The following is a 20,715-nucleotide window of genomic DNA, read 5'->3' as shown; positions in this document are numbered from 1 at the left end:
ACATGTACTCAGAAAACAATAAAATGGATCATTTTTTCTGCTATGCACACGTCTGTTTTGAATATTCTTTTGTGTATAATAAATCAAACGTTCACAAAGTGTTCATTATGTAAGCATAAATGCTGATATGTGCAGCCAACATATCTACGGGAGACAGGTTTAACTCCTTACTAAAACCTGGGCGCATGCTTGAGAATATATGTATAAATTGCGTAACTTGAATGCTATCCAAACCATGTTGATCTCATGCCAAGTGTATTTATAACAGCTACCCTGGTAGATAAGAGTTAGAACGTTCCCACTAGTGGGTATACATACACAATTATAAACATAGGTTCATACTTTAATGACGGAATATTTTCGTGAAATGTGATACTTGATTTAAGCAATCATAGAGCGAATCTTAGCTCGACTTCAATGCAAGAATCTCATGTTTCGTTACGCGTTATATTCTGTATTCATTTCGAACAATTGATATTCGAAAATATATATAAACAGTATTCACCCGTTGTAAGGGTATTGATTTTAAAGTGAATCATAAATTTACAAATTTTGAGAGAACCTCGTCGTTGTCTGATAAGGATTACAGTGTAAATATTGAAAACACGGACAGTTTAACATCGCAATGGAGTTGAGACGCAAAAAGAATGGTTAGTTTTACTTTTTGACAGCAAAATAGATGTGACAACAAGTGGATTAATGTCAATATTGAGGTTATTTTTTGACTGGGCAGTTACAAACTATAGTTAAGGTTTCACAAGATTAACACAAACATTCAGAAACAGCAATGTGAACTAATTTTAAAATATAGAATGGCGAGAAAGAACACAAATGTAAGTATAGAAAATAAACCATGATTATTTCACTAATGTCACCTCTTTTTAACAGATGCAGAAAGGCGACCGCTGAAGCTGAACAGCGCAGCAGGACAAACGTTTCAAGAGAAGGTTACACAGACATACTTCGACGTAGACTTCACTGATCGATACTGGAGAACAGAATCAGTTCACACCATCCAAAACCCAAGACTCGCGCAGAAATATGCAGCTGCGCGAATCGATCTTGAAAAGCAGGTTAGTGGCAGAGTTTTTACTAGACTAGATCGCAAGGTTTGCTCATGTTGTATTGGACCTTGATGCGAGCTTCCCGTATTCTTGTAATTCTCCACAAAATGATAACGACATATAAAAGATTTTTGTGAATGTAATTTTATCTATTCAGATTTCTATAGAAATATTCGTATGCAAATATTAGAAAACAGTTTCATATGAATGGTGCAATATCAGGAATGTAGTTCACCATTTACTTCAAGGGGAGACCAAAAGAATGTTTGGACGATGTCTTTGCGTTTTCTTACGGGACGGAGAAAATAGTGCAAGATATTTGCCAAGATGGCCAAAGAGTCGGCCTCAAACGTCGCCACGTGCTTGGCCACACCGGAAGTGGCGTCCATCTTGTCCGCCACTACGACATACTCACGCGCTACATGGCACAGCAGAGCGTCTACACGCCGATTTTTGTTGTTGTTTACAAGGTGTGTTCTTTTTGGGATCACCGTTCGTACATTATGCTTATTGTGAATGAAATATATTCTTATTTTCAAATAATATTATTCAAGGAAAACATTCATTGGTTGGCGAAATTATTGTACATTTTATTTCTTACAATAATTGATTATATTGAACCCTTTAAGTAATGAACCCTTTAAGTAATAACGCGATGTGTTTTTCATTTTGTAGATATTACTGGGAAAGTCGAAACCTGTTCTTCCTCGCCTTCATAAGCAGGACAAATTTCTGAGACCAGTTGTTGGATATGATAGTCATGTTTCTGCAAGAAATATAGAACCGACGATGCCTATATGTGAGGCTCTCAATTGCAGCTATGTATGTTAAAACAATTTCTTATTTTATCTTCCATTCATTATCTCATTCGCTTGTAGTAAAATACAAACCAGAAAATTGAGTGAAACATTTTAAAGATAATTTAATTAGTTGGATTTAAGTATTTCGATAGTGAGATATCTTTGATCTAGATTATACTCGCGAGTCAAATCCTTTCTAATAAGGCACATGCTAGAAACTAATTAAACAGTTATTCTTTGTCAGTAGGTAACTGTGTTATAAGATGTGTGCTAAGATAAATCTGTTTTTCGATCCGCAGGTGTATCTTTATGAGCACGACGAAGTTTCATCCAATACGGTGAAATTTCCGCGCCAAATATTGCCATATGCTATAATTCATTTGGTGAAGAAGGTTCCTGTAATGACCGAAAATCCTATGTTGGCTATGGCGACTCATTTGTCAAGTTCTTCTGGAGCTCACTGGGAGGTCAAAGGAGAAACGAGGAGAGGTTTCCGGTTCATGTTCTCCAAATCTGGATTAAAAGGCAAATTTAAGACACTTGCCAAAGAGTTGCGCCAATCCAGTTGCCGACGGAAGTCTGTACAGCACGGCTCAGGTATATCGAGGGCCATGCTTCATTCGTCGAAGGATCGGCTTCCTGTATTGATAAAAATGAGGCAGCAGAAAAAACACATACAGTTCAATAGTAAACCACCAAAATTAGACGCTGTCAATACACAAGCCCATTTAGTACATGGCACTGATATTGCTGGTTTTGTCAGCGATTCAGAATCTTTCTCCGGAATAAACATTGGAAACATAAACTGTACATATGATCAAAGCAGGCAATTGCTCATGAAGCCATTTGTTAAGATAAAACGACTTAAAAGATCGGCCATACCAAAATGCTTGATATCAAAAGAGCGGTTTAAAGAGAAAGACATTCCTCCAACAACTGACATTGAACACCAGGAAAAGCCAAATACAGACTTGTCTGATAAAAGCAATATCAATGGCGAAGAACAAACACATGGCTTAACAAATGAAAGTGACAAAACTAGTGTTTTGGAGACAATAAATGAAGCGGTTTTACCAAAAACGTGTGCGACACCAAAAACATCAGGAGACATATGTAATCCAGCTGCTGAAAACATGGCAACCTCCAGTGATAAATTGGAACAAAAGGAAGATGGAGGTCAAATGGAAACATTGTTATATTTGGAAGGTAGAGAGAAGACAAAACCCGCCCTTCATAAGAAAGGTAAGCCTGCTGGTAAGATGAGGTATACAACAAGGCCAGGAAAGTTTGGACAAACAAATCAAATAAAACACAGAGAAAAATGCAAGAGCACCTTGCATATTCCTAATTTATTGGAAGCGACTAAAGATGTCGTAACTAATCAGGAAAATGAGTTGGCTTATTTATTCGATCACGACCAGAAGGATAACACACACGGCACAACATTAATTGATGGAAGTCATGTAGCTTGTCCATTAGATAGTAAAGAGCACGATATCAACACTGATAATACAGTTTCAGAAACTGGAGAAAATATTCGCAATTTAACTCTCAAACATATTATAACACGCACACTACCAAGTGCTAGTAAGCTTGATAAACTCGAACCATCAAATTCATTGGCTGATGATCATTTTGGTTTCGCTTCGGTAACAGACGACACTTCTAGAAATGAAAATATTTCAGCACAGCAAAACAGTAGTGATTGTCAAGCAGACATACACAATCAAAGTTTAAGAAAGCTTGAAAAGAGCATGTCTCCGCTTACTGGGTATTTAGCGCCGGACATGTTAAATATTTCTCCCGATGTTACATCAGCTTCTACAACTGTAACTGGTATTGATGAACACAATATTGCTTTGAGAGCCAACGCTTTCGTAAGTGATGAACACAATGGTAGTAGAGTAGTTTCACAATTAATTATAGCTGACAATCTAGACAAAGCACCAGCAATGAACTTAAATCATACAGATGGTTCCCATAACAAAAATGCAAATGATAGACCAAAGTCCCCTATTGAAAATATTCGTTTGGAACACTCATATACTAGTTGTGATAAAGATAAGGCTGAGTCTGTTTTTGCAAAAGAAATCAACTTGTCAAGCCCTGAAGCAAATTGCATTGACCAATGGACTAAGACCACTGACAAAGCCCCAAATGAGATCGAAACTTTGTCGACTTTAGAAAAGAGTTCTATTCCACCGGCACATCAGCAAAAAACGGACACACCATTTGTAAAACATTCATTTGACAGTCAACTAGCTTTGCCTGATAAAATTTCGCTTACAAAGAAAAGCAAACAAAACACAGCGTCTGCTTTAGATTTGTCTTTACCGCCTTCCAAAAAGAAAAATACAGCAAAACAAAGGCCGCGGAGCGCTCAGAAAGAACAGTGTAAATCCGCATCTGTTACGCAAACTAGCAAAAATAAAGGCACTAAGGGTCAGGTTCAAGGTTGTACGACCGTCAGAACTGATAAAACAGGGGTTAAAGCAGGAAAATGCGCTTTGACAAAACATTGTACTTTAGAAAATGAGGTTGTTCCTAAAAACATTCAGACATTAAGCAAAAACGATCACCTTGAAAAATCTAAATCCAGGTCCGTTAACTATACTTCAGAAAAGGAGGTCGACAGTAAAAACATTCATACATTACACAAAACAGTTCAGCTTGAAGAATGTAAGCCCTCTCAAGTTGATAAAACCTATACAAATAAGGACAAAAATGGCAATTCTTCTAGAAATGATAGTACAGATGTTGAAGCAGACGAAGGTGCATTCCCTAAACATTGTTCTTCAGAAAAGGAGGTTGGCAGTAAACACATTGAGACATTAAACAAAAATGTTCAGCTAGAGGATGGAAAATCCTTTCCTGTTGATTGTAATTCAGAAAATGAGGTTGGCAGTAAAAACAGTCAGGCATTTAACAAAGACGTTCAGCTTGAAGAGAATGAATTATCTACAGTTGATCACACTTGCACAAATCAGGAAACAACTGGCCTGAATCGTAAATTATCTAAAAGTGATACATTGCCAAAACAGTGTACGTCAGAAAAGGTTAAACACAGTCAGACATTAATCAAAAACGTTCAGAGGCAAGAACGTAAAACGTCTTCTGTTAATCGAACTACTAAAAATAAGGGCACGATTCTTCGACCAAGCACATCAGTCAGAAATGATAATACGGGGACTGAAACAAAAGAAAGCGAACTGCCAACACATTGTACTTTGGAAAGGGGGCCTGTCGACGAAATCGTTAAGACATTAAATATAACCATAGAAACAGATAATGCTATTGCGAAGGTAATGAATGATCAAGCAACAATAAAGAAAGAATATGTACCACACTCCAAGGGCCAAGATGTTTGTAAATCAGTATCAACGAGCCTATCAAAACAAATACATTCAAACAGCAGTACAAAACGCGACGATAATTATTCAACAGGTACTACAGTAAACGCACCGAAAGACAGGAATTGCGAAATCGAGTCGATACCTCGGAATATTGAATCTTCCGACAGTCGTGAAATTAAGAACACGTTAAATGCATCAAAACCTGACAACAAGTTATCAAGCAAAATCAATAACTTGCCCGAATCAGAAACAAAAGGATACAGACTTTTAACTATTGACGAAGCAGAAAAAATGGTTGTCGAAAATTCTGACAGTGTAAATTCTAAAACAAGTGAATGTACTGGAATACCTACAATGGTGCAAGAAGCGTTGAACAACCCTCACGATTTCATACAAAGTACCATAAGTAAAGAATCGGGCAAACCACAATACGCAAAGTACACTGATTTGGTGGGTAAGCCTGTAACGATCGATAAAGGTGTTGCCGATAAAGTTAAAAACTTTCTTTCCAGCAAAGTCGCAGCTGCTGCATATAAAAGAAAAGAGGCACAAAAGGAAAATGACCGTTTGCCAACTTTTGATAAAATCACGAAAACGCAACACCGGACTTCGGATTATAGAAGCCCAGTTGAAACAAAAGCATACAATAATCAGATGATGGATTTGCCTGAGCAGACTAGAAACCACACTGACACAACTAAAGATTCTTATGAAACCAAAACCAATGAAGAAAACAGCGCGTCTGTTAAACAAGAAATGGTAGAATCTGCAAATGAGGTACAGAATTTCAGAAGTGTAGCTATTGATAGCGCGGCAAATGGCGTAACAAAGGTACACTCAGCGAAGGATTCGCAGAAAATGGTAAATGCAGATAAGGAAACGGCAAATCAAAAGGATCTGGGTGATACAAGAAGTGCAATAGTGAAAACATTACGGGAGCTCTCTGTTGTCTTACAGTTCTTATCAGATAACAATCAAAAAGCAACAATGTCTATGAATGCTTTGCCCGAATCTGACCGTGATCGATTTAATAAAACAGATAATTCACACTTGTTAATGCCAAGTGATACATTAGCGGTTTCCAATGTTAAAACTGAAGACACCGACACTAACTTAAAAGGAAAAACAGACAACTCTGAGTTGCAGAAAACAACACATGAACCATGGCAAAATATATCTATTAAGGCAGAACCAGTCGATGAGATAGAAGGGAAAGTTGTATGTGACGTTGATTATAGACAAAGGCGCAAAAGTTGTTTTCAAGTTCACACAGACGTCCAATACAGCGATATCGAACGACGAGATGAGCTGCCACAATTATTTGATACTCATGACCAAGATGACATTACATTACTTGAACATTTTGGCGTCCCAATAACGTTTACTAGAAATGAAAAATCGCTGGAAAGGGAAACATATGTAAACAGTTCCATAGGTTGCGTTGTACCTGTCCCTGAAATTAAGATGGAAACAACAAACACTTTTAGTAAAACAACGTGTCCTTCTAACACCCTTCAAAAACCAGGGGTACTAAATAAGGGCATTCACCAACGGAAGAACATGTTTGATGTCAAAACTTCAAAAACAAAAGTTTATCCAATACCAACAATAATCGGAAATTTTCATAAAACAACACCTACGGCTGATCCATTGGTAAATATGTCCGGTCCATTGAATGAGTCACAAGAGACATCAGAGAGTGAAATCCCATCATCTTTAAACACAATTGTGACAAAACAGCCGGAGACGCAGATTATTGAAGACAACACTGAAAATGCAAAGCTCGTGATGCCCGCAATACTTACAAACACAGAAGGTATAGTTCCAAATAATTCGACCAAAGAAAGCACGGAACATTTAAAAACAAACACGGATAGAAAAAACAATTTTGCAAAATTAACAGAATCTATCAATAGAGAAAAAACAATTCCAAAAGAAGAACAGCCAAACAAAACAAAGGAGAAGCCATCAGACAAAATAAATTCAGATCCAAACGTTATTCCTTTTCATGAAGTAATGATCTTAAAAAATCAGCAATATAGAAAATACTTGCGAGGCACTACAAGTAAAAGGTTTATCGATTACAGTGACATACGGAAGAGAAGGAAAGAGAGAATAGAATACGAGCATTCGAAGAAAAAAACAAGATCCAAATCTAGCGAACGTAATCGTAGACGAACACATTCATCTTCAGACCAAAATGAACGTAGCCGAACGAAAAGCAAAAGTAGACATAGGTCACATTCGCCATACAGGAAACATCGGTCTAGGAGCAAAAGCCAATCCACAAAAGAAACGAGCAAACGCGCGCTTTCAAACGATGGTAGACGCAAGGGAATGTCTGAAAATCAAGACGAGTCACACTCGCCATACAGGAAACATCGGTCTAGAAGCAAAAGCCAATCCACAAAAGAAACGAGCAAACGCGCGCGGTCAAACGATGGTAGACGCAAGGGAATATCTGGAAATAAAGAGGAGTCACATTCGCCATACAGGAAACATCGGTCTAGAAGCAAAAGCCAATCCACAAAAGAAACGAGCAAACGCGCGCGGTCAAACGATGGTAGACGCAAGGGAATATCTGGAAACAAAGAGGAGTCACATTCGCCATACAGGAAACATCGGTCTAGAAGCAAAAGCCAATCCACAAAAGAAAAGAGCAAACGCGCGCGGTCAAACGATGGTAGACGCAAGGGAATATCTGAAAATCAAGACGACTATACAAAATCGACAAAAAAATCAAAAGTACAAACGTTTAACGGTTTCTTTTCTTGGCGTCGAAAGTATCGCAAACGCAAAGAACACAGTACACCAGGTGCACCCTTTTTTCCGGGAATTGCTGCAACAGAAAGCGCTAAGCTTAATCGAAAAAAGCGCGAAAAAGAACGAGATTATCTGCGAGAAAAAATTGAAAATGCTATAAAGGAATACCGCCGCACTTTCCAAGACACCACTGGAGATAAAAAAGGTGATACTAAAGTTGCAAGTTATTTACACTATTTGACAGAAAAACTCCAAATTCTTCAAGTGAAACGAGATAACATGAACAGCAATACTGGACATGGAAGGAACAAGACACAGGGACTAGTTGATAGAAGCGCCTATAAATTCAGAGACATGTTCTCACCCGAGTCAGTAAAAAGTAACAAACCAAACGAGTGCATTAAAACACCTAAAAATGAGGAAGAACTAGATGACCTTTTAAAAACACACCTTCACAGACATTATGAATATTTAACAAAACAAATAAAGGAAGAATTGTTCAGCCAGCTTGTTGGAAGTGCAAACACTCCGGGATCAATTGACGAAAGTATGCTTAATGATATGCGAAAATGTAATGAAAGTCATGCAAGTGCTAAAACAGAAACTTCATTTGATAGCAGAGACAGAAAAAAATTCAGTCAAGGTAATAACGAATTTCATCAGTGTTATTCAGGTACCAATAGGAAAGGTCAAATGGATAATAAGCACTCGAACTTTCAGTCTAATGCTAGAATTGCTCAATATTACGGAAGAGGAGGATTCATGAACCATGCTCCTTTTGTACCATTCAGAGGTCGAGGACGAGGTCGTTATCCACGTAGACCTTTCCGGGGGTTTCGGGGTAGATGGATGGGCAGGAGTTTCTATGGCAACAATTCTAGAAATCTGCAGACTATTTCTACAATGGATGCGCATGGAGCTGAAATGAAAAATAACACTGGTATCACATGTGAAATAGATCGCAGTGTTGTCGCAAAAGACGATATTGTGGACGAATTTGATGCACGTTTTTATAGACAAGGCTTTTCTGCAACACATGCAGAACAAGACAGAGGAAATGGAGGAAATGGAAATGATAGTACGTTATCAACTTCCGAAACAGAAAAACGTAATGATCATGTAGAAACCAGTTCACTCAAGGTTGAGACCAAACTTCCACAGAACCAAAATACACACGAAAACGAGCATGTCGATCAACTTACCACTTTGCCGGTTGACCATGTCAAGACATCGAACATGCTTCAAGATGTACACGGTGCACTGACCGAAACCATCGAAGATATTCGAGCAGAAGGTTCTAGTTGTACGAAGAAGACCGAAGCCCAAGCAGAAATCACTAAGTCAACACCTCAAATTGACAACACCCAAATGCATACATCAGATCAAAGTCAAATGGATAATAAAGATGCTAAATTGGATATTCAAGAGAAAACAGTTGAAAGTCAAGCAAATAATATCAACACAGTAAGCATATCCACCCAAAAAGACAAATTGGAAGATGAGAATACAATTCAACCACCAGCTGGTGACGGTATGAGCAACATTGAGAAAATGATTCGTTATTTTCGCGAATATAGTGATATTGAGGATGTTAGTACAAATGAAAATGAGTTTGATGAAAACGGCATTGGAAAACAGTCAAATTCACAAACACAAACTCAACGAATGGAAAAGGACGATTATGATTTACATCGTGAAAGATTACAAAGTTTACGTGATAAGGATACCAGAATAGATGGCCAAGAAACTAAAATGCTGTGTTCGAAAAATACTGAGGCAAAAGAAAATGATGGAAACCGGGCAGAACATTCGCCATCTAAAGTGGAGTCAGATTTTGCCCGGTATGAAATAAAATTTGTGAGAAAAATGTCTAAAGATACGGAATCAGAATTAGAAAGGAAACGCAGTGAGCTTGCTGCAAGTAAATGGGACACCTATAATCCAGATGAAGGCGATCGGTCATTGTCTGACTTAGAAAGCGAGCGATCAAACTTAGAAAAAGAATTAGGAATAGAAAGACGACGAAATGTGCAAGCTCGATATCTCAGACAGGAGCGAGAAAATAAAAATGAAAGAGTATTTAAAGATGATGAATATTGCCGAAATAAGGACAGTATTATAGAAAATCGGAATATCCGAGAAAACAAACAATATCAAACTGATCGGAGAAGAAATAGGGATAACAACAGAGATAGTGAAACAGATGACCTATTGAGACGAGACAGCATTTATAAACGAAGACGTAGTTACGATGAAGGTTATCCTGATGAATTTAGACAAGAACATGAGCAAGGGAGGAGTGTTAATAGGATCGACTCATGTGAAAGAGATGAAAGAACAGAACTTGAACGCGTCGCTGTCGGCAGATCATTCGACCAGTATGAGCCCACGCATGACTACGACAGGGAACCACGACGAGCATTACTAGAGTGTGATCGTTTTAGAGATAAGTCAGAGAGGAATATGGTCCAATCGCCCGAACACCACTTAATTTCTAGGAGATCAAACGATACAAGCATAGATCGTGAACATGGTCAGGGCAGCAATTATGAAAGAGAGAGGAAAGATTCCTTAGAAAGTGAAACGATTCCGAACGATTACAGGCATGAACGACGTCAACGGAGTTACGACATCGACTATGAAACATGGGAAAATGACTCACACGGTTCATCAAATAAACGATCGTTTAAGTCAAATAACGACGGAGAATATGAATACGAAAGAAGACTTTTGGAAGAAGAAAGAAGGCGCAGCGCATATGATAGTCTGACAAGTGAATACATGGATAAACGAACAGAAACATACGTTAATGTACGTCGTGACATCCAAAGTACTGATCTTGAAATACAGCTCATAGAAAAGGAGAAAAAAGAATTAGAACGTCAAAGGAGGGAGCTAGAGCTAGAAAGATTACGAATGGCGCGGGACAAAGACGTGATTGAACTTCAGCGTCTAAAGCTTATGAAAGACGAATCAGAACGATATTCATTCAGTTCCAGAGGACATTTTTATAAATTTCGACCAGCATACAGGCCGTATTATTTTCGAGGAAGAGGACGAGGATACAGAGGAAGTTATCATACACCATCATATACCAGAAGCAAATATGACTTAGACAAATACACGCATTCAGACAGCGAAAGGATTGAAAGAGATGACAGAAGTTACAGGGACGACATTGATAAACATTATAGGTCGGCCAATGATTTTAGAGGGGATGGTCATGAGAGACATTTTAGGTCATCTCGAGACTACAGAGAAGATCGCGACAGATACTCCGGAAGGTCTTCGAGGGATTCTAGAGAGGAAGATCGCGACAAATATTCGCATAGGTTTTCAAAGAGTTATAGAGATAGCGATTATGACAGACATTATCGGTCTTGCAAGGATGATAGAGATGGTGATGACAGAGACGGTGGTGCTAGAGATAGCGATGCTAGAGATGGCGATGCTGACAGGCATTACAGGTCTTCCAGGGGAGAGGATTCTTATCATTTAATTTCAAGCAGAATGAAACAAGAAAAAGACGATGAAAGTGAAAGTGTAACCACAGGTGGGAGTGATGTAGAAAAGAATAGGGTGAAATCTGTGGTAGTACAAAAATCTTGAGTTTGGAAACATATATGTTTATAATAATGATTTACATTTTGTGTGTGTTTTTGTTCTTGTTCAAATTGACTTAAAACAGACTGAGATACCGATGCTTTAATTTGTTTTTATTTGTATAATTTATGTACATAAGATATCCCATAGACTATATGCATTTTTATCAATGATGTCATATGAATTTAGTACGTTATTGTAATATATGTGTTTTGCAGACCTTATTCTATTTCTGTAACTGGATTTTATACTTAATATTCTATTAAATGGAATATGTTAATATGTTTCACTTTGACCCTTTATTATGTCATTTAATAGTTTTAAGTGTTTGACTTGCTGAATGTTGTGAAATTAAATCGAATAACCAGTTTGTATTTGTGGAGAGTGTTTTTCTCCATTTCCTAATAAATACATTGAATTGTATAAACCTAGTTATACTATCCAAATTCAATACATTTGGTTTGTAAATGATTAATAGAAAAATATTCTAAATCATGAAGTATTGCTTAAGATACCACAAAGAGGTTCCCAGGATAAAACCTAATCATTATCTGTGTCTTTTCACACTGCAACAGCATTTGAATGATTAGTTTTGTGTCCCAGGTCATGATGAAACACATACACTTTTTAACTTTTAGTTTACATGTATTACTCGGCATGCATTTTAAACATTTTGGTGCCCTTGTGGTACGTTCCTTTTTAGAGCAATGTTTTACGAAGCAAATTTGAAACTTTAAATGAAGAACGTATCTTTAATTTCTAAAACTCCAAAACTTTGTGGGTGAAACAAAGATATATACAGTGCGAATAACACTAACTTTCAACGTTTACCCAGTAATATTTTTTTCAACATTTGATAACTTTGACCTTGACTCACCAGACACTTAGCTTTAATCCAAAATGTAACCACAATATATTCATTTAAAGTTTGTGTAATACATCGTTGATAATTACATGGAGATGTACTTTGTGGTTGCATTCTGGGTGCCTGCGAGGCGCTGTCTTGTTTGGTTAGTCTAGGTCAAGGTTATCAAATGTTGAAAAAAAAGTTCCAAACGGGTAAACGTTGAAAAACAGCGTTCTTCGTACTGTGTATATAAGCTCGCAGTAATTGTTCCAAGTTTCTTGTTTTGCAACGTTCTGAAATAAGGTAATTGGTCAACGTTTGAACCATTAACATGTTTCCTTTGTTTGCATCTAAACATTAACCACCATATCAGAACGGTTACAACCAGGCGGAGTTTAACCGTGCAATTACAATCGTGTGTATACACAACAATGCTTGCTTTTTATTTGTTTGTATGCTAGATATTGGAACATTGACATTGACAAGATGGAACCAAACAATTACTTCACCCATTACCCTAGTTCGCACTGAAGCACTCGTAAATAATTTCAATAAATCGGGTTGGGGTGCAGTAACTTGGAATATAAGTTGGCAAAGTACCAAATTTTATACCAAAACTGCCGAGCAAACACATAACGTTAAAATAACGTTACCATTACCGTTGTCTTAACATTATGCATACGTTGTTACAACGTTGTGAATGTGGGTGTGTTTTAAGGTCATGACAACGTTACTTTGGCAACCAATACACAACCTTCGTACGACGTTGTTATAACGTTATATTGCTGGATTTTCTAAACGCTGTTGCACCGTTACCGCCAATGTTGTCCCAACGTTAGGAATGTGGAGTTATTTTAACGTTGAAACAACGCAATTTTGGCAACCAATACATAACCTTCATACAACAAAATGGGTGGTTAGGGTAAACAAAACTAAAAAAACGCCTGTAAATGCAATAGTATCAATACTGTTTTATTGCTGGTTTGATGGATGATTTAAGTTTATTGTATTCTTCCTCGGACAAGACATAGATGTCCTACATGCTCGACCAATAATCAAGTGCCATGGTGATTAAGAACGCTATACTCAATTTATTTACTTTTCTTTCCTCTAAATAAAAAAATGTATTTTATCTAAATAATTTCAATAAACTTTACGTAATATAATATTCGATTAAGATAAGGATCAAGAGTTTATACTCATATTCATTCATTTTTCTTACTTCGAAACTGCGTCCATCCAATGGACCAGGATAACGTTGTCACGTTAGAACAATGTTTTCTTAGTTAAAGGAAACCTAGAAAACGTCTCGCAAAGTCTTTAACACAACGTTAGTTTAACGTTAACATAACGTTGTCCAATCCCCAAATTCCATTATCATTTTAATTCTTGCAAATCGTTATGCGATGCTTGCCTTGAATTATTTTTTCCATTACTCATAATGGAAAATAGTGACAAATAAATTCAGGCACTAACGTTGTGACATATAGAATCTGATATGAGGTGTCATGTTATACAAAATACGAGTTCATGATAATTGTTATTAAGCGAGTATCTGGTGAGCTTCATAATATACTTGTTGGACGAGTTATATAGTTTTTAGTATTACATGACGACAAATGTCAGATTCATTTTAGCATATATATGCTTGCGCTTTCTAGGCTACGCTGTCGTGTCGTCATACAAACAAGTTGCGATTCTCCTTATTTTGAATGAAATTAAGGCCCCCTGAGAATATTTTACGTGTTAATTTCGATCACTGTATTTAACTTCTTGGAAAAGCTGTTTTGTTGGTGAACAACTGAACGAATACACAGAACGAATAAGAGTAAGCAGCGAATCGCACCAACTCTAGCTTAAACAAAACGTGTGTGATTTAAGAAAATATGTAAGGCTGTATAACATTGCTTACATGGGGTTGCAAGTGATAAAATGTTAAACAATAACATTATCATGACGCAACATTCACACAACGTTAAACTAACCTTATGTGTTTGCTATGTGGATTTCTGATTGCAGCCATTGACTGGAAAATGACTGACCTTGGCAATAACCATCAGAATACGATACTTACTAAGCAACGTCACCAAGGTAGTTTTAAGATAATTGCTATCTTGAGTTGCTGGCTTGATACCAACAGGCTAATGTCCCCGAACACAGTCAACAACATTTACCCTGCGGTTTTCAGATGCGACTCCGTTGAGGTCACTCGTTCTGCAGTTTTCAGTTTCGAATTAATCGGTACCAAAACAATTTGGGCGTTTTTGTTGGCAATACACTACTTTTGGTTAAACATCGGTTTCATGAGCTTTGTATGTGTTGGAACAGTCTCAAATAAAAAGAAAACCAGCTTAATCGTTTGTTTGACACAAAACTTAACTGGCTTTTGAAACCATCGAAACCCCCTCCAGGTTTCGTCGGTTCGTTCCCTCCGAAAACTAGTTCACTTCGATTAAAACAACATGGCGGACAGTAATCAAACATGTAAGTTGAAACACCATTTAGTCAAAAAAGGCAAACGACCATCTGCGGTATCATTGCTTTGAAGAAATTAAGAACTAATGGCTTCACGGAAAAGCTCCACCATGTTGTTGAAACTGTTCACGAAATCATGCATTTGTTACTTCAATCAAAACATTCGAAACAGGTTTCCAAATCACCGAAACCCATGAAACCAAAACTGAAACTAGTTTTTGAGTTTGGAAAGCTCAAAGTAAGGTTGTGGAATATATCCTCCTCGTAGCATTGTTCCCCTTCCCCCAGACTTGCGTTGAAAATCTGAATGAAGCTGAAATTATTTTGTTTTCATCCAATGGCGTGAACAATGCTAGACAAGGACTTCCCGAAATTAACGCACTCATATACAATTGAGATGATGATTTAGTAAAACAAAACAAACTGATAACATGACTATTGTAGAAGATTTATTCACACTTATAATGAATAAGATTGTATAACAATTGACCAGTGAATATAAAAACCATATGAGATTGTCAAGTAAGTAGTGGCAGTGTTACTTTGAAAACCAACGGCAACATAAAGCTCATAAAAAGTACAGTTGACAAAGCATTAAACATTTAGAAACACTTTAAAGATCCGTAGAAGATAAATCCCCTTACATAATATAGAAAAAACAAAGATAATTAACACTTCGGTTGAAGTCCTGTTTGCTTGACTGTTGATTCAATCACGAATCTCCATAGCTTCTCAGCCGACTTCTTTAAACCACAAACTTGGATTACTATATTCACCGCTTCCCCGCCTCTATTCTCCTCTACTTTCGATGCGATTTCCGTTGGTTCCACTCGAGGACGCCGTAGAGCGCGGATCCCACGACCAGGAACAACAATGTTATGACCAACTTGGCGCGTGTGCAGATGTACGCGCTGTAACCAAAGCACAGGATGAAGCCCGCAGACTCGCAGATCCGGTAGCTGGCGAAGGCGGTCTCCGGCTTCTCAGTGAACAACGAACCGTAAAGAGCTAGAAAATTAATACAATCTCATGTACATTCTAAAACAGTCGATGTAGCCATAAGCCGCATTATCAATTTATATTTGAAAAAACCCCAACTATTTAAGCATTCCTATCATGGAAAAATAATAACTCGCTTAATTAATAAATTCGCTTAGAATACAACTTACATTTTAAGCCTATGAAATCGCAGATAGGCAACCATTAAATACTAGACTTAGTCATTAAGAATTTCACCTTTCGCGGGTGTTTTAAGGGCCGCCTACCGCCAATCATCCGATACACACTCCCTAAATCAGATTTTGCGTTGTCAATGTATCAGCCAATGAGGTTGTATTATAAGTCAGTTAAATGACCTGAAGTAATTTCTTAATGAATAAGAAGGGCTCGTTTGCTACGCTCACTCCGCCTATTCTTATTCATTAAAAAATTAATTCACGTCATCTAACTCTTACATAGTACGACAAAGACGGTCATTATGGTTTCAACAGCATGCCATTTTCCTAACTACCAAAGCATAGTACATGTATATTAAAATGTGTATACACGCGTGTATAGTATGATGTACATGATATCAGACACAGCCCGAGCACTCACCATTAACAAGCGTCTGTATAATGGCATCCCCAGCTCCCCAGCACACGGCTATGAGATAGAACACGGCCACGTGATCCGGGGACGGTTGCCATAATAACAGCGTCACCATAGAACCTCCGTGGAGAATAAATACTGAATAAAAATAAAGATGCAAATGTTACAAACGCGTTTCGTCCTTGTTTACGTTTGTACAAAGTTTCAAGCCAATACCTTATAAAGGGTTTAAAGTGATTAAAAATTGCCATCCATTATTTGAAGAAAATTCGTCTGAAACAAGTTTAATATTATGTTATTGTATATTGTACCTGCTACAAACCAGGGAACGAAGCCGGTGTGTTTCACAAGGCGGCCGACCGTCAGGGAGCCCAGGGCGTCCGATATACCGTACGCTATCATAACGTAACCAACGTTCCATACCCCCAGCACACAGCTGATATACGACTGTAATTATACCCAATGGGCCATCATATACAGTGTCTGTTTGAAGAAAAAGAGTGTTAGCCTTGGTTCTGTTGTCAAAAGAGATTTATTTTCGTGTTCCAAAATCCAAAGACCAGTATGCAGATATGTATAGCTCGACTTATAACTATACACGTGTATGTTCTAGTTCGAACCAAACTGTGAGTTAAATATTTATATAAACAAGTATGGCATTGATTACCCTGGTGAAATCCCCAGCCATGAACGCCTGTTCCACGCCGCTGTAGACGGTGAGTGGGATGAGGAGCTGCTGGTAACGCGACGACAGGAAATGGCGGGCGATAGCAGACAGTTGGTGACGGACCGGCGCGCGGCTCACGTCCGTCCGGACGGATATGTTGTCGAGCAGGACGGCAACGATCGCGAGCGCCAGTATCCCGCAGCCAAGGTAGATACCGCACACCGTATACACCTTAAGCAAGACGTTACATGTACCTGTACTTCCGGTACTTTGAAAGGTATTTTTTTTATTCTAAAACAGAGCAATTATTCAAAACAAACAGCCATGGTTATGTACCTAAACTTAAGTCTTACCAATGTCTGAACACGAAACCATACAGTGAGTTTACCAAGGGGACCTTGCCGTATCTGGAACTACATAGAGCTGCAACAGTCCGACTTTTTAGTTAACTTGTGTATATATGGCATATAGTGCCATGTTTTTATGTTAGAAAATACCTTGGTGGTGTTAGGTCTGTCCAGGTTAGTATTGTTACGGTAGTCGGTTGGGCAGTAGTTGGCGCCGCACGTGGCTAGCACGTCTTCGGAGACGCTAGAATTGTCGGGGGCCGCCTGACTGAACACCGCCGAAGAGATCAGATTACCCCAGATCTGACCTTGCAGGGTAGGGGAAGAATGACAATATGGCTTTAGTTTAATTGTTTTTGAGAAGTGTAAAGTATAATGTTCAACAACGCGGATATCTTCGTCCAGGACCGATGAGATACAATTGTGCCAGCGACATTTGGATTAATAAGAAAAAAGTCACAAGGACTTTTAACCTTCATTCATCTGCCTGGTTTAATAACACATTTATAATCTACAAAACCTAAATTGTAAAGGAGTGAAGGAGTGTTACTTTGACACTGAACACGTTTTTTCGCTTGGTCAAAATCAAGAAGTCATCACGAAAACAAATCTTACTTGATTGAAAGAACATGAAGAATATGCCGAAGAAGTTGCTAATGGTTCCCTGCTTGGGGGAGCCGTCGAGGACCGAGTACCAGGCGCCTAGTTGGGTTAGGTACGTGCACTTGGCAGCCCATAGGCTCGCTGCGCCGCAACCTACAGGGTTGAACTTTTTAAAAAATTATTTCTAGATTTTTAACCAATTATTTGTATACAGAATCCTGATTCCACCGTTAATGTTCTGCTGTCAATCAGGACGCGAAGATGCGACAACATTGTTTTGCAGTTTCGTCCTCAGAATTTCATAAAAGCAGGCAATATCGCCCTAATGTTACTCACAGCGGAAACAGGATTTCGTACATGTTGTGCATTTTGAACTATTTTCCAATGATACCTCGTAAATAATGTATTTCACGTACCTAAGACAATTGATGCGGGAATCATGGTGGCCCAGACAGGGTACAGGTTGGCGGCCATGAACACAATGTAGCAGGCCATGCTCCCGACCAACGTCCATTTGCATCCCAACACGCTAATTATCTAAAGAAATGCAAAAAAAAGCAAAATTGTGACTCGCATTACTTTGAGCGGCATATGGCACAGAAAATTTACACACTTCAATGCCTGCCAATACATAACCAATAAATGCACACTTTTTCCTCGGATACCATTGCTTGGATATACAACTAGGGATGTTACAGGAGTGACGAAGATATTTAAATCCGTCAGGCCTTTAATATTCATAACTTAAGAGTCCGGACATAGACTGACCGACCGATAACAAAGCTGCAATAAGCAAGCTAGCTGAGGATGGCAATTATTATTACGGTCGCTATTGGCCTACGCTTACCAGTGGGGGCAGCAGGAGCCCGGCCAGCATGCCACATGCGTAAATGACGGAGAGGCTGACGGTCCCAAGGCCCGCCTCCTTGTTCAGACTGCTCTGTAGGTTCTGAAGCGACTGGAACGACGTGAACAGGAACAGGAACGCCCCGCTCACAACCACCAGATTCTTCAACATCCGCTTCCGGCCGAACGGTGGTGGCGTCACGTCTACGGCATCGAGTTCCTTGTCGCTGGTATGACGTGATTCTGTTGCAAGGAACGCGGTTTCTTCTGCGTTGTCATCAAAAGAATCGTTTCTGTTGACACTGAAACCTTCGCCAACTTTAGTAAACTTGATATCGGATTCTTGATTATCCGAATTACTTTCCATCTTCGTAATTATATCCGAAAACCCCCCCTGAAAACAGTGCTAGCAGAATTTAAAGCTTAATGCGTTCCATATTGATTCATTGGTTGGCTTGTCTTGTCTATTAACACAGGCGTGTGGTTAGTTGCAACAGTCCATTAATTGTTGACCATTGCCATGGTATCCGTTTCAATTTAATGTGTTCGCGATTCACTAAGCACAAATCAGGTATATAGTAAATGCATTTAAGCAGTTAAGGAGACACTGTGTTCATGTTTGAGACATCCATTCATAGACTGTTTATTAGTTTATAATATAACTTTAAATTATATATTTCCTTAATGTCTGATGCATCTTCGTGCACCAAAAAATCTAGAATATTAAGAAGTACATGTAGAATCTAGTTTTAAAGAATATAGTATACGCTTTGGCATTTAACAGTGTAAAATGTGTCCCATTTAAGAACTGCTTGACTGAATGACTCATTATGCGTATACCCCCATATTTTATATGCATGCGAAGAGCAATTCTTTAAATGTTAAACCCTTAACTTTTAAAGAATGGCTGTGTTCCTTTTAATTGTAACGTTATTTTCTGAATAGTTTCAAATCAACATATGTATTTAATGTACATGATACAAAAAGTTTCAATTATTTTTTGGCAAATCTGCATATTGCCTTTGTCAATAGCTACATAGCTGAGAAACAACTATACCTACAGAAAAAGAAACCGTTTCTCGGCAAATACGCTATACATTCTAAACTAGGGAGTATTTGCGGATGAAACGTGAATGATAACTTTATTAAAGTATACGATGATTCTTAAACAAATTGTTACATATTTAATGAATATCAACGCTATAACTCACGTAGCGATAAGTTCTCAGTCAGTATTTTGTATGCTCACAATTGGCCTTAATGCAAGCTAGATGGAAACAATCACACTGCTAACGTCGAACAAACCATTCGGAACTCCTCGGCCATTTTATCGAAAAAGTTGTTTTCGATAAAAATGGCCGAGGAGCTCCGAATGCGAACGAACGAGGTTGCACGACACAGGTGTTACTGAAACATTCACCAGAACGTTGATAAACCCTACAACAGCACTACTGTCCAAATTGAAATCGAGATTATTCAGAACACACACTTCCAACCCAGTGATTTCGAGTGAATTGTAGATGCTACTGCATACCACTGTTACCGCGCTTGTCCGTGATGTTGACGTAAAACAGGTCGAATCGCAGGACGCTGGGGCCTCATGTAATGCTTGCGATTACTTTTTCTGAGATGTGTAAGTCTGATTTTGATTATGTGAAATGTACTAAAGACACTATTCATATGTAATTTCTAGATACGATATGTAAACTATGTATACACATATTGTTTTGTATATGTGATTATTTTGAATGAATAGC

The 20,715-nt window shown here is 38.2% G+C and overlaps 2 protein-coding genes across 4 annotated transcripts in view; one reads left to right on the top strand and one right to left on the bottom strand.

The window, feature by feature from the left end:
* LOC128203716 (uncharacterized) overlaps positions 1 to 11,953 on the top strand; it is a 31,837-nt gene extending 19,884 nt beyond the window's left edge. For 2 of the 3 annotated variants that reach the window (XM_052905245.1, XM_052905257.1), the window contains 4 exons: positions 889 to 1,073; positions 1,313 to 1,534; positions 1,740 to 1,886; positions 2,164 to 11,953. In XM_052905245.1, the coding sequence (XP_052761205.1) occupies positions 889 to 1,073; positions 1,313 to 1,534; positions 1,740 to 1,886; positions 2,164 to 11,589 (9,980 nt within the window). In that variant the 3' untranslated portion in view covers positions 11,590 to 11,953. Of the gene's footprint in view, positions 1 to 541; positions 651 to 888; positions 1,074 to 1,312; positions 1,535 to 1,739; positions 1,887 to 2,163 lie in introns of those variants that run through there. The other variant, XM_052905255.1, reaches the window with a different exon arrangement.
* A 3,384-nt stretch (positions 11,954 to 15,337) lies between these two features.
* Positions 15,338 to 20,676, bottom strand: LOC128220954 (protein unc-93 homolog A-like). The gene is made up of 8 exons (XM_052929402.1): positions 18,960 to 20,676; positions 18,529 to 18,649; positions 18,125 to 18,265; positions 17,660 to 17,817; positions 17,163 to 17,393; positions 16,807 to 16,942; positions 16,502 to 16,633; positions 15,338 to 15,913 (listed from the first exon to the last, which is right to left on the bottom strand). Exons 1-8 carry the CDS (start codon positions 19,323 to 19,325, stop codon positions 15,705 to 15,707), a joined length of 1,494 nt encoding a protein of 497 aa, XP_052785362.1. The 5' UTR covers positions 19,326 to 20,676; the 3' UTR covers positions 15,338 to 15,704.
* Positions 20,677 to 20,715: the final 39 nt, after the last annotated feature.

This window comes from Mya arenaria, chromosome 2, assembly GCF_026914265.1.
Source record: "Mya arenaria isolate MELC-2E11 chromosome 2, ASM2691426v1".
Classification (NCBI taxonomy): Eukaryota; Metazoa; Mollusca; class Bivalvia; order Myida; family Myidae; genus Mya; species Mya arenaria.
This window is presented reverse-complemented; position numbering and strand designations above follow the sequence as displayed.